The sequence below is a fragment of the Poromitra crassiceps genome, assembly GCF_964638095.1.
Source record: "Poromitra crassiceps genome assembly, chromosome: 22".
Classification (NCBI taxonomy): domain Eukaryota; kingdom Metazoa; phylum Chordata; class Actinopteri; order Beryciformes; family Melamphaidae; genus Poromitra; species Poromitra crassiceps.
In genome coordinates this window covers 22,353,634-22,368,565 of record NC_139647.1, presented here as the reverse complement: position 1 = coordinate 22,368,565, position 14,932 = coordinate 22,353,634, and the positions used below count along the sequence as shown (strand labels likewise).

The 14,932-nt window shown below is 43.7% G+C and overlaps 1 protein-coding gene across 2 annotated transcripts; it reads right to left on the bottom strand.

Moving 5' to 3' along the window:
* Positions 1–1,537: 1,537 nt before the first annotated feature.
* LOC310795873 (uncharacterized protein) lies at positions 1,538–7,752 on the bottom strand. Of its 2 annotated transcripts, none has more exons than XR_014553654.1 (3): positions 6,934–7,752; positions 5,858–6,337; positions 1,538–5,668 (listed from the first exon to the last, which is right to left on the bottom strand). XR_014553654.1 is itself a non-coding variant. In XM_083657964.1 (3 exons), the coding sequence occupies exons 1-3, from the start codon at positions 7,526–7,528 to the stop codon at positions 5,854–5,856; spliced, it is 927 nt and encodes a 308-aa protein (XP_083514090.1). In that variant the 5' UTR covers positions 7,529–7,752; the 3' UTR covers positions 1,538–5,853. The 2 variants fall into 2 exon arrangements, 1 of the variants encoding a protein (XP_083514090.1); XM_083657964.1 differs by having other exon boundaries at positions 1,538–6,016; positions 6,169–6,337.
* Positions 7,753–14,932: the final 7,180 nt, after the last annotated feature.

Sequence of the window (14,932 nt, the reverse complement as noted above, 5' to 3'; positions counted from 1 at the left end):
TTTGTGTTCACAAAGTCCAAGCAGAAAATAATCCTCGGGTCTTGTAAAATGAGCCAGAATCCTCAAAAAAACCCTCTGGCAGAAGCTACCTACAGTAAAAAAAAAAATGGCTGGCAGTGAATGTGTTAACATTAATGATTAATTCTACTCTGCATTATCTTATTGAAACATCTCTGGATGCCTGTTTGACCCATCGACCTATATATGCCTACCACAATGAAGACCTGGGTTCGATTCCCGGCAGCGGTGCTTCCGGCTTGGTCAGACGCTCCTACAGACACAATTGGCTGTGTCTGTGGGGGGGATGCCGGTGGGGTATGAGTCCTGGCCGCTGCACTAGCGCCTCCTCTGGTCAGTCGGGGTGCCTGTCTGAGGGGAGGGGGGGGGGGGGGGGGGTAGCGTGATCCTCCCACGCGCTACCCCCTGCTGGTGAAACCCCTCGCTGTCAGGTGACAAGAAGCGGCTGGTGACTGCACATGTATCGGAGGAAGCATGTGCTAGTCTACAACTCTCTCCAGATCAGCAGAGGGGGTGGAGCAACGCCCGGGACAGCAGAGGGAATTGGCCGAGTACAATTGGGGAGACAAAGGGTGAAAAATCGGCGAAAAAATACTTGATCAAAAAAGTAAATTACAACACTTCATCCTAAAATAAATGGGGGAATGTATTGAACACACTAAATTGTAGGAATGTATTGAACACACTAAATTGTAATGATATCTGAATGTATTGAACACACTAAATTGTAATGATATAGTAGTAGTAGTAGTAGTAGTAGTAGTAGTAGTAGTAGTGTAGGTTCTCTCTTTATAGGCCGTGTTGGGACCCATGAAAAAGTGCTTAGAAAATGAGTTTCGTTCCCATGTCATGGGCACTACTCATTCAATGCATTTTTTCATAGACAATACCCTTCTGGACTTTGGGTTAAAAGTTCTACTCATAATATCCTGCAGTATTTTGTCACAAGCCAGAAATGTATAAACAGTTTATAACCAAAAAACGAAAATCTTGTGCTGCTGTTTTTGCTTGTAAAATGTGTTTTTGGCAACACAAAATCTTTCTCAAATGTCATAAATGCTAAAATGCATATACTTAACATCTGAAACAAGTATTGGTGCCTTTAGTTTACTCATATGTGAATTTAGATCATGAAATGTAGCATATTTGTTAAAGAATATGCTTCAACTTAAGTGTTTGCCACACAGTACAATGAAACCTCCACAGTAAATTGTGCCAAAAGCTTATGTTTCATACATAAAAAATGTCTCAACCTACTGTGTAATGAAAGGTAGAAAAGAAAATCAGGGCACCTTGGACCAAAATGGCAGAAAATCTATCAAAATGTTACCACGCCCCCTAAATTGGAATAATGCAAAAAATGGACAAGACTAAAAATTAAAGTACTAGAGGTCAGAATTATTACAACATATGGTATGAAACATTTATTCAAGTACCACAAAGTGTCACAGCATCTGTCATTTGTACACCCCCCCCCCCCCCCCCACCGCCAAGGAAATATATGAAAATACAAAATAGCATACAAATGCATCACAATAAAACCTTCTGTTGGCTGTGTAAGTAGTCTGTGCTGTTTGCATTTATGCATTGCATTTAACTGGATGTAGGCAGTGTGGCAATTCTTTAACAATTTAATAATTCTTGAACAAAACAAGTAGTAGGCCTACATAGTAACATGTTGGGTTACTCATCCCTATCACTTTCATCAGAGTCATCATCCCATGTACCTCTTTCTTCTGTTTCCTTTGACACATTTTCACAGTCCTGGCAGTGACATAAATCAGTGCAAGACAGTTTTGCAGACATGCATGAACATCTTCCAGTTTCACATTTGCTTTTTTTACAATTACAGTGGACTACCTGCAACACACTATCAGGGGCAGGATTTCTAGTCATCCATGTTACTGTTAACTCCCCATCCTCCATGCCCCATCCATTGCCAATGGGTGAAGGAGCACACATCCTACTAGTCAGAGAACGTCTCATCACTGCTGCTTGGTAGTTTGCCCTTTTGCAATGTTGGTGGAGAGCATCACTTGTTGGGGGAATGGACAGTTCTGGCAAAGCTGATGATGCCGTACAAAATGATTTGTACCTTGCATCGTTCACGTTTTTGGCAGATGATTGGCCATACAGGTGGCACACATATTTGCTCAGTGTGTTGAAAGTTGACTGGTCAAGGTTAAAACTGCTGCCAAGATTTGTGAACCCAGTCAGGTATTCTTCTTTCTGGCAAGCAAGAGAAAATGTCTTCCCTTTGCCCTTGCCATGAAAGGCACTGGTCGAGTCACAACCTGTGAAGGTATGGATGCCAATGAGTGCAGAACAAACACTGGTGCCAAGAGCTGCTGACACCTTAGCCACATCAATGATCCTCGTTCTGTTGCCTACTCCTGTGAAGAAATACAAGCTACACTGTAAATCTTTCTGCAGACTTACAGCAATCACTGCCACGTCAGTATCGGGGCTTTTGATGACTACAGTTTGGTGTTCTTGTGCAGCATGCTGTGCATGTACAAATACCCTAGTGTCATATTCCTCATGGTCACATGTCAGTTCTTGAACAGCAGTGACAGTTTGTGAACCCTCTTTTACGGAAACACAGTGACACAGTTCTCCATGTGCTATGTACAAGCTGAGGTCCCTGCCCAAAATGGTGAGGTCAGCATCTCGCCATGCAACATAGAGGAATTCTGCCAGTTCTGCTTTGTTTGTTCCATCTGATAGAAACTTTTTCCATTGCGTTGGTGCCTTTTGATCCCGTCCATAGATTTGCACCCGTTGTGTACCGACCCCAGCCCTACGTGACCGCTCTAGGTTCTTAATGCTAATTTTTGGATACTGGTCAATGACAAAGTCTATCCGTGTACACTTGTGCTGCAGAGCTAATTTGAGCACATACTGTAGTACGTTTTCAGCCAATTCTCCAAAGGTAGCCGGTTTGGAACGAATGGCTTGAATGACTGCCATGCCATCGAAGAGAATAGCTCCATCTGACGGAACTTGTTGAACTAAGCAGTCTTTGTCTTTGTTCTCCAATATATTCATCAGAGCTGATTTGTTTGTTTTAGCTAGTGACCCGTCAGTACTGGCTAAAGGATATGAAACCGTTCCCAAGGAGTAGGACAGAACTTCCCTCAGGTCTATCTTTCTAGTTTGACCAACAATGAGTAGTCTGGAGAACAGTTTCTTGTCAGCACGCAGAATCACATCTTTGCCTGCTGCAGATTTCTTCTTTGTCTTTGCCTGGTCACTGAAGGTCTTCAGTTTTTGTGCCTTGATGGGGGCGAAAATGTCGACTGATTTTGACAACAGTCTTTGGTCCAAAAAGACTTTGACAGCTTCTTCACCTCTTTCTTGTGCTGCAAGCAAATCATTCTTGACATCTTCAGCTGCTACTGTCCCTGAGCTAAGACAAACAATGCCATCTTGGTGTATGTCAAATGGGTTCAGCATAGAATCTATGGTGGAACTTATTCTGGTCACAGCATTTTCATCGGCATGAATCCGTGTTTGGTCCAGATCTTTTCGTCTCCGTGTTTCAGGAGATTTACCAGCCATTGACTCACATTGTCTAGCTATGGCAGCTCTTTCATGTTGTGACAATATCCAGCGAGACACTGCAGCCCGATTCAGTGTTATCCCTGTCCAGCCACCCTTTGTCTTGGAATCTCTATTGCATGTTTGCTCAATAGCCTGGTCACAAGCAATGGAGGCAAATCCATGGGCACTTTGACGTTGGACAGTCCACTGGCCTTTTACACTGAGGTCTTTGTGACAAGAAGGATGTGTGAGAGGCAAATTGACCATTTCCAGCCAGTATGAAGGCAAATACCTAGCATAGTTTACACGGTCGTAAGCAAAAAACCATGCCATCATCAGGCGCACTGTTGACAGGTGAAGCTGCCAGTCTGATTCACGTGTTGCTCTCACAAACAGCAGTAGTATTTGTACCATGTCAATGTATGAACTCCAGAAGGCAAACGTTGGGTTTTCTGCACTTCTCGTTTCCACAAAGACGGCATACTTTGAACACATTTTGTCAAAGTTCTCATTTGCACACAAAACATCCATTGTTCTGTCTGGGAAAGCGTCTTTGATCTCAGTGATGACAGCCATGCACTCATCTCTCTCCTCTGGTGTTAATGAGTCTAGGAATGTGCTGAATCTGGCACGTTGCAGACTCTCATACATAAGTTTGTGTGCCCTCATGCTGCGGTTGTAATGATGACCACTGATCACACCATTGATGGATCCTTGGGCAACGACTTCAGACTCGATGAGTATGTCTTGCAGTCCTGCATCACCAAATCTTTTTCCTAAAATGCCTAGGAAGGACATGCATGTATGAAACTCACCTAGTCTAACCACAAGACGCTTTGTCAACTCATCATCTTTCCAGCGGATTTGCTGAGCTTTGGCATATATAGCTTGGTCAAAAACTAACACTACATGGTCCAGTTCTAGCTGATCAGCAAGTTCAACACTTCGCTTCAGAATAGTGTTAACTGTTGACATCTCTGTCGGTGAAGCCTCAATGACTGGAAGATAATACAGTGCTGACTTAGGTAGAGTGGCATCACTTTGTAGCATTGTGTGGAAACCTGTCCAGCCTGGTACTGTACATGCTTCAGCATCTGTGTTCTTCACTAAAACATATGCCAGTTCTGTTTTGGCAGCAGACACAGTGTTCAACCTGTACGTTTCCACCTGCAATGGAACACTTTCATCCTGAAGCAAGTTCTGTGGCCCTTGTCTTTTAGTCTGTGGATAGTGTTGTAGCGGGATGCTAGGAGGTGCTTTGAATGTGTAAACTGACTTCGGCAGTGGCTGTCTGTCTGGTCTAGACATTGTTTCAACAACAGAACTTTGTACCATAATGCCATTTGTATGGTGAGTAGTTCCACGACCTGACAGTGTCTCCTCCCCAAAATCGATGTTATCCCACACCAGTATGGTTGGTGCCTTCTTTGAGAACCCCTTAGGGATTTTGTCTCTGCCCTCTAGAAGTTGTAGTGACGCTAGGCTAGTGTCTAGACTGACAACTGTGTTCCATGAAGCACAGTGTCCTAATCTGTTCAGTAGTGACAGAACATTGGATGAACCTGTTAAATGGCGAACAGTTAGACCAAGACACAGTGACTTAGGCGTCTGCTTCCGACCTTTAGAAGCAAGATACACAATGTCTTGACAAACAGATAAAACTTTTAGGTTCACATCTTCAGGAATATCAACATAATGGTCTAGTGTTGGTTCCTCTGTTGCACCTATAATCCAGGAAATCACATTGAATAGTTCAACTGGCACAACAGATTTTGCGTCAGAAACATTCAAATCCTCTGCTGTGGGAGGCCAGGGGCATTTCATCCCGGGAGTTTCATTCACAAGTCTCTTCAATATCAGTCCTGCACTGTACAGTGTCCTTGTGTGCTCTGTAGTTTGTCCAGATGTGTGTTCATTGTCACTTTCAGCTTGGCTTACCTCGGTTGACTCAGTTGTTGTCGTGTCTGATGGATGCGGTAGCCTGTCTAACAGTGTATCTGCTGATAATGTTTCAACAAAAACCAGTTCGGAGATGTTGCGCGTTGCAGGGCTGTGAAACACCAGCTGGGGGAAATCACGGGCCAACCGCTTTTTCAGTTTATCCTGCCTGCAACATGAAAATATAGAAAAAGACGAGCACAAATGTATAAATAAAGGGATTTTTTTCACAATGACAAACAAATACATTTAAACATACTGTCAGCCTTTCTTGTGAGCGAATAAATCAATAAAATGGAAACTTTTCAGTATGAAAGAGGTTCTTTTTTATTTACTGAACTGTCAAGGACACAGTTACCTGTAGTCTGAAGCATCAATATCCTCATTCTTCTTAACGATGTCTATGAATTTCTTCCTTAGTTGGTTCATTTTCAGGATTTCTTGTTTATCGATAATCCTTTGACGGATGACTCGTTCGCAGAATATCTTGTAGCTGGCAGCAAAGGGTTGTTCATTTCTGAAAACACACACACGCAGACAAAAAAATACTTAACATGTGCAAAGAGGTCTGCTGTCAACATTGTATCTAAAGACAGACAAAATAGTATTTGTTGTAGGTCAAAGCCTTACTTTTGAAATGTGCAGTGTTAATGCAATGTAATAACTCACACTTCATCTGTGGTTGCAGTATGTGTTGCCGTAGACTTTGACAAGGACCTTGTGTATTCTCTGTAACAGGACCTGTGGTAACGCACTTCCAGAGACACACAGTCTTTGTCTTTGATATGCAAAAGAACGCTAGAGTCTTCCTTCTTCTCAGCAGCCTTCCGCAACTGGCCTGAAAACAAAAAAAAGTTATAATCAGCTTTACTGTCAAATCACACATTTTATAATAAAAAAAAGTGGGTGACATTTGTTTTTGTATCTTTTATCCATTGTATTGTTATTACAAGAAAAAAGAGGTGGGGGGGGCAAGGAGATCAAGGCAATAAAATAAAATGCTCCCTCTCTCTCTCTCTGTGTGTGTGTGTGTGTGTGTGTGTGTGTGTGTGTGTGTGTGTGTGTGTGTGTGTGTGTGTGTGTGTGTGTGTGTGTGTGTGTGGGTTTGGGGGCTGTAAATAACACAGTGAACAATGGGCCAGCTGGCACTTGTGACCTGCCCCCCCTTGGTGTTTCAGTCTCTGTTCTGTAGATACACATTTTTTTTATCAATGATAAGTAATATAATATAATATATAAATCAACTACATCACAAGACCACCGCCTTTTCTGCCTGTCTATCTGCACACTTCCTTGTTCCATGTTTTTCAGTCCCGTGTGTGTGTGTGTGTGTGTGTGTGTGTGTGTGTGTGTGTGTGTGTGTGTGTGTGTGTGTGTGTGTGTGTGTGTGTGTGTGTGAGATAGAGAGAGAGAGAGAGGGGGGGGGTCGCTTACCTGCAGACACTGTCTCTGCTTGTGAAAGTTGATCCTTCTTCCGTTTTCCACCAACAGTAATATATTTGTCCACCTTTTTACAAATGATGCAGATGGCTGGAAGGACAGGGCCAGCAGAACGGACGGGCAAACCTGTCCGAGACCGAAGTTTCTTTCGGGGGGTTTCAGACGTGGCTCCGTCGGGGCCGATGCTGTCCGAGGCTGCGGCTGCATCTGGTTCTTCTTCTCCCCCCCCCTGCACCATCTGTGTGCAGCGTTTCTCAGCCAAACCCAAACGTCTTTTACAAATAAAGCGACGGTAACACGTCGCGTGAAATCCAGCGTCCTCGGGAACATGGTCAAAATCCACGTCCACGCAATGTTTAAAAGTTTCAGCGATAACTTTACTATCGCCGTCCAGACAAAGCCACTGTTTGACGACAGACCTGTAAGTGTCCCACCTTGTCTGGGTAAAATCCTGCACGTCCTCATTCTGTACTGACAAAAAGTGCATATAGCATCGTTTGGAGTCCTTTGATTCCCGGCTTTTACGCACTTTTTTCCGCTGTTTTGGTTTCTTTTTCCCCTCTTCGCTGCTTGAACTGGTGGTCGCCATGGCTCTAATGTTATTACGGCAAGGGAATAAAGCGGCTACGCGATTGGTCCACGTGACCAAAACCACACCACTCCCCTTGCACAGATTAGTACGCCTAGTAAGAAATAGTGCCGTCTTTGACCACTGATTAAAAAAATACTGCAGGATAACACGAGTAGAACTTTTTTATTTGTACTTTCTACCTATAGATCTCTTTTATGGAGAAAAAAGTGTGTAGTGCCCCTGCCGTGGGAACGGAAGTAAACGAAAATGCTAGTCACAATATGGCCTATTACAACATCCGCAAAATCCGTCCCTTTCTCACAAGAGAAGCGACTCAACTCCTGGTCCAGTCTCTTGTCTCCTCCCGCCTGGACTACTGCAACATGCTTCTGGCCGGCTTACCTGCCACCGACATCCGACCGCTTCAGCTCATTCAGAACGCTGCAGCCCGTCTGATATTCAACCAACCCAAATTCTCTCACGTCACTCCCCTCTTCCAGCAGCTCCACTGGCTTCCCATCTTGGCCCGCATCAAATTCAAGACACTGGTACTGGCCTACAGGGCAGTACACCAGTCAGCTCCCCGGTACCTGCAATCCATGGTCAGGTTCCAAACCTCTCACCGCTCCCTTCGCTCCTCCACCAGTGCAGGTCGCCTCGCCCCTCCTTCGCTACGGGGGCTCAAAAGTCGCTCATCCCGATCTCGACTCTTCTCGTCCCTGGCACCTCAATGGTGGAACGAGCTTCCACCTTCGGTCAGGACTGCTGAATCACTGCCGATCTTTCGGAAAAGACTAAAGACACACCTTTTCAGGCTCCACCTGGGCCCTCCTTGATCTAACTTCGTCTCTCTCTTTCCTTATATTAAAAAAAAAAAAAAAAAAAACCTAACCAACCTTGTACCACTAACCTAAACTTGTACCACTGTTCCTTCAGAAGTTGTAGTTGTCACAGACTGTGCTCCATAGTTGATTGTTCTATTGCTGACAAAAAATGTGTTATTGTAAGTCGCTTTGGATAAAAGCGTCTGCCAAATGACGTAATGTAATGTAATGTAATGTAGTAGTAGTAGTAGTAGTAGTAGTAGTAGTAGTAGTAGTAGTAGTAGTAGTTGATATCTGACAGTTTCAAATGGTTTTCTGTAACGATCATTACATTATTTCACAGGCCTCATAGGACAGACAGTTAGACAAACTCCAGTAGTGCTGCAACACTAATCCCATCCAGACTCCAGACAGGTTTTCATTTGGATTGAGTTCTGCTTGAAAGTCTTTTGGAAATTAACTCCTATGTTCTTTTTTTATGACACAATGCTGGCCAAATGTATTTGTTTAGCAAATGACAAACAAAGAAATCACCTTCGTATCACAAATTCACACAGTTATATCTGTGAATTTGACTGCAGGTTCCTACAGCATTTCACAGAGGACATGAAGTTCAGCGTTGAGAACCGTTTGACCATGCGTATCCAGCACAGAGCAGCAGAGCTGGAAGAGGTGCTGTTCCCTGCTGGAGCCACTCCCTCCAGCCACCAACCACTCAGGTCAGACTCTAGGGCAAGAATCTAGCAGAGCTTCTTCTCCTGTGGAACAATACAAATGTATTGAACATGTGATTAGAGACAGCCATACTACAGTCAGTCCCTCTAGGATTTTGTGAAACTGTTGCGATCAAAGTGCTTGATTTTGCAGCGGTATTTCTCAAAAATTGCAATGCAATTTGCAAAGTTGTATTTGATTATTTTGTTGTAAAATTGTGGAAAATGGCAACAAAGAGATCGTGATCCCCCCCCCCCCCCCCCCCCCCATAGTACCTAATGGCAGCTTTTCTCTGCAGTTTTTGTGGAGAAATTGCAGGCCCCGCCTACATTGCAGTGATTGGTTGAATTTGGATTCATTATTGCAATCGCAAAATGGTGGAGGGACTCGACACCGTAGCTTTCATCCTAACCCTGAAACTGAATCCCTGAAATGTTTGTGTGTACAGTAGCTTGATTAACAGTCAACTGGAGAACAACCCAGAGCAGCGTAAAGGCTTTTGCACACCAAGTCCGTATAGTCCGGGAGCCATGGGGTTGAACCTCGCTTCGTCGGATAAAGTTTTTTTCTCTGCTGATTCTTGTAGTTTGGGGGTACCTATTCAAAATATAGGAGGGTGCCCGGTGAGTACCCTTGAGCATTTTCAGATATTAACCCCTTAACACTGCCATTGACGAGTTATCTCTTTTTTTTTGACGGTGGGACGTGGATCAACGCTCCCCACGTCTCCTATAAAAATATTGGAGTCAGCGAACGTGTACAACCCATTCCACGGACCCACTAAGTGGCGACAGTGCTCTCCACACTAGGAAAAGCAGAGCCAAAACTGTAGGGTAACGCGCGAGGAAACCATTCTCTACTGTAAAATGGATTGGCGAAAACGCTTTCACTTTCGCGCATTATCGCGCTGGGAGCTGGCGGTGGGGGATTCCAAAAATAGACTGGGTGGAAAACACACTTTGAAACACGCAGCATAAAGCCTAGAATCGCACAAAGCTTCATCAAAGCTCTCAAACCCAAGAAACAAGTGAGCCCTATCCACACTCGCTGCCAGGGAGGGAGGCTGCTCAAACTCGCAGCAGCAGCAGAACACTCGCTTGTGACAAACGCAGGCTGAAAGCCACCAGACACGCCCACGGAGGGAGGAGTTTGAAGGAGAGGGCGTTCAGAACTATATTGTTTAGATGTCTGATCTCTCACTGATGCCAAAAATAAATGGTTAAAGTGACTGTTCTGCCTGTTTGATTGAATTTCACAAAACTGCGATTATCTCAGCTTTCACTCTCAGACGCTGAAACCATGCTGTACTCAACGGCTAATATCTACATAACTACTAACTCTACAAACTAACTCTTTTAGACAGAGAAAGCACACATTCTATTAGTACTTTTGTGAACTTTGTGTTCACAAAGTCCAAGCAGAAAATAATCCTCGGCTCTTGTAAAATGAGCCAGAATCCTCAAAAAAAACCTCTGGCAGAACCTACCTACAGTAAAAAAAAAAAGGCTGGCAGTGAATGTGTTAATTGCCAAAATTCCAGAAAAATAGGGATTTATGGGATTTCATGCAAAATACTCAAATCAAATGCATCCAATTTGTTTTCTCCAATGTCTATTCATAAAGGAGGTCATGTACAATGTATTTCATTCCACATTACATAATATTAACCCTTTTAGGCCGTGCCAGCAAAACAAATGTTTTATGACAATAGGGGTTGTGCTGGATGAGAACATCCATTGAGCCTTGGCAGGTGGCAGGTGCAGTGCACAATTGCTCCACTTTGCATCACTGATGACAGCCTACAGTTCGTAGCAAAAGTTAATTGAATTGTGTGTGTGTGTGTGTGTGTGTGTTGCGTCCATGCGAGCGCGGGATGTGTGTTTCTCACAAAATGTTATTGCACTTCAGTTTACATCAGTGCCTATGACTTCATCAGTCATGTCATACGATGATATGCTCTTATGACATCACTGATGACATCGTCAGTCTTATAACATCACTGATGACATCATCAGTGGTCTTATGACATCACTATGACATCATAAGTTGGACAAAAATGTAAACAGAGAACAGAGCAACATGCTCCCTTTTATATGGATTTTATAGGAATAGCCAAGCGAATGTGATTGGAACAACAACGTTTGACGCTAGGCCAATCAGATGCGGAGAAGGGCGGGTCATGCCTTTGCCATCCTGGGAAAAAATAAATAAAGACGATTACTTAACTTCCGGTTGAAAGGTCAGCATGTGTAAACTGTCCGGACATTTTATTTATTGCCCAATTGTTATTTATTGTTAAAAGTTCTTCTTGAAGGGTGCTGGGCATCATGCCTTCACTGTAAAAAAAAAAAAAAAAAAAGGAGGAGGAGAAAAAAATGGCACTTTGGGCATCAGGGGAAAACGGGCAGGTGCTCGGGCACCCCTAGCACCCACCTCTGCACATGCCTGATTAAGAGAGTGTGGACATTGCATTTGATGTAAACCAGAGCAATTTAGAGAGAGACTGGCGTCAGCGGAGGACCAAAATGTGTGACTCATTAGCTAATGAACAGCCAGGAAGGGTCTCGCGCTACTTTTGAATGCTAAAATAAAGCTGATAATGTACAATTTAATTAAAAAAACAAAAACAAAAAAAACGTTCAAAGTACAACACAAACTGTCCATTTTACTGCAACTCGATAGTGTTGCTTAATCCAGGACCTTACTTCCTGGAACTCTTGAGAGTAAAAAACTGGTCCATTGGAGTGAATGGAGATGTCGTGACTCTTCTATATACACGGCTCTGATGTAAACTCATGACTTTGTCCTTGTCTCATACTAGGTAGCAGGGCTGGACTGCAATGTATTCTTACCGGTGCGATGGCCGCTGGGCCGCTGGGTAAGTGGGCCGGTCAGGTTGGTGAAAAAGTATGTATTATGTATTTGATTGGGCCGGTAGCGGCCCATTCAGGCGTCAATAATGAATGATTCTGGTCTCTGGAGTGGCCCTCTAACCAATGCTAATGTATAGCTTTGTAATTTAGGATGTTACCTGAAGGCAACACAGGTGGTGACAGCCAATGACATGCACGGAAAACGTATGTATGTCTGTGTGTGTCTCTGACCACAGAGAGAGAAAGAGAAACTGTTCCTCGTGTTATATTTATTTCCTCCGTCTTGCTGCTGCTCTGGGAGTGCACGCGAGAACTGCTGCATTAACCCACTCTGCTAACAGACGTGTTGTTCAAAGATGTTGTTGGTGCTCCCTCTAACTCCACAATGTGCAAGATAGTAATAGGCTATGTGTCTCTGTATAGGCGGGTGCACAACGCACACACCCTGCTGAGAGCAGCGCACACACATGCTGACATGCTGCGCTGCTGAGACGCACAGTGTGCGACTGAAATGTCTGCACTTTAAAAAAATCAGTGTTATGTTTAGTACTTGTTCAAAAGGCCGTCTATCAACGCCGTTTGCTGAGGATGCAGATCAGGTACGCGCTGGGGATTGGAACGGACTCGTGCTGTAGCGGGCACGCGCTGTAGTGTAGCGGGCACGCGCTGGAGAGGTGAAGTGCGAGCGGACAGAGAGAAGAAAGCGAGTGAGGAGCATGGTTCATGTCCGCGGTTCAGAGACTGATCTCAGTTAGTACTGTGTGCGTGCGTCCCTGAGACCTGTAAGTCATGTCACTGTTTAAGTTATCAGTTAATTGCAGTTAATGTAAAGCATAAGTTTATATTCATGTTGGAGATTTGGTTACCCTAGAAGGATGCGTGATGGATTCCGCTCCTAGTACACGTGGCTGTTAATTGAATAATTGATGGAATGCCATACTCCGTGCCTGTCGGGTGCATTGTGGAGACTATGCTATGACTAAGATTATATTAGAAATAGATGTTTGCCCTGCATTAGTATTGTATAATTCATAGTGGTTTGTGGTTTGGTGCACATTTAAATAGTTTTATTGTATCAAGCTTAGGCAAGTAATAGTAATTATTAGTGATTGTTATTTCCACGATATATGTACATGTATGTTGATATGGAGGCTGATATGCTGGCTATGTATGTAGTGAACATACAATAGTTTATGTCAGTATATAGTGTATATACTGTGTGTATGTATGCATAGATGGATATAACTGATGCTATAGGCTTTGTGGTGGACTAGTTTATTACTGTAATTATAATAATGTATATATATATTTTATTATGCCTCCGCCGGCGAAGCCAGGCCGAAGGCATTATGGATCCGGGTTGTCCGTCCGTACGTACGGATGTCCGTCCGTCCGTCCGTCCGTCCGTCCATACGGATGGTTGTTAACGCCATATCTGAGGAACGCCTTGATGGAATTTCATCAGATTCGCCTTAAACATTCACTTAGGCCCAAGGATGATCTGATTAGATTTTGGTGGTCCAAGGTCAAAGGTCAAGGTCACTGTGACCTCTCGAACGCCATTTTCAAGCTTGTTAACGCGATATCTGAGGAACGCCTTGATGGAATTTCATCAGATTCGCCTTAAACATTCACTTAGGCCCAAGGATGATCTGATTAGATTTTGGTGGTCCAAGGTCAAAGGTCAAGGTCACTGTGACCTCTCGAACGCCATTTTCAAGCTTGTTAACGCGATATCTGAGGAACAACTTGACAAAATTTAATCAGATTCGCCTAAACATTCACTTAGGCCCAAGGATGATCTGATTAGATTTTGGTGGTCCAAGGTCAAAGGTCAAGGTCACTGTGACCTCTCGAACGCCATTTTCAAGCTTGTTAACGCGATATCTGAGGAACGCCTGGACGGAATTTCATCAAATTTGCCTCAAACATCGACTTAGACTCAAGGATGATCTGATTAGATTTTGGCGGTCAAAGGTCAAAGGTCAAGGTCACTGTGACCTCTCGAACGCCATTTTCAAGCTTGTTAACCCGATATCTCAGGAATGCCTTGACGGAATTTAATCAAACTTGTCTCAAACATCGACTTGGACTCAAGGATGAACTGATTAGATTTTGGTGGTCAAAAGTCAAAGGTCAAGGTCACTGTGACCTCTCAAACGCCATTTTCCAGCTTGTTAACGCGATATCTCATGAATACCTTGACGGAATTTCATCAAATTTGCCTCAAACATCTACTTAGACTCAAGGATGAACCGATTAGATTTTGGTGGTCAAAAGTCAAAGGTCAAGGTCACTGACCTCTCAAACGCCATTTTCAAGCTTGTTAACGTGATATCTCAGGAATGCCTTGACGGAATTTTATCAAACTTGTCTCAAACATCGACTTGGACTCAAGGATGAACTGATTAGATTTTGCTGGTCAAAGGTCAAGGTCACTGTGACCTCTCAAACGCCATTTTCCAGCTTGTTAACACGATATCTCACGAATGCCTTGACGGAATTTCATCAAATTTGCCTCAAACATCGCCTTGGACTCAAGGATGATCTGATTAGATTTTGGTGGTCAAAGGTCAAAGGTCAAGGTGAGCTCTCGAACGCCATTTTCAAGCTTGTTAACGTGATATCTCAGGAATGCCTTGACGGAATTTAATCAAACTTGTCTCAAACATCGACTTGGACTCAAGGATGAACTGATTACATTTTGGTGGTCAAAGTTCAAGGTCACTGTGACCTCTCACACACCCAATTTCCAAGCTCTGTAACGCAACATCACAGGAGCGCCTTGACCGAATCTCTTCCAATTTGCCTCAAATGGCGATTTGGACTCCAGAATGAACTAATGGCGGAGGCATAAGTCCGCGTTGCGGTCGTTCTAGTTTCTTTACAGAACCACATACACATGTAAACCACGCCCATGTCTGACCATTGCTCAGTCAAGTAAAAGTCTTGAAAGAAGATAAGTTGTCTGCTTCCGTGTTTTAACAGACACACCTGGAGCGAAGTTTAAA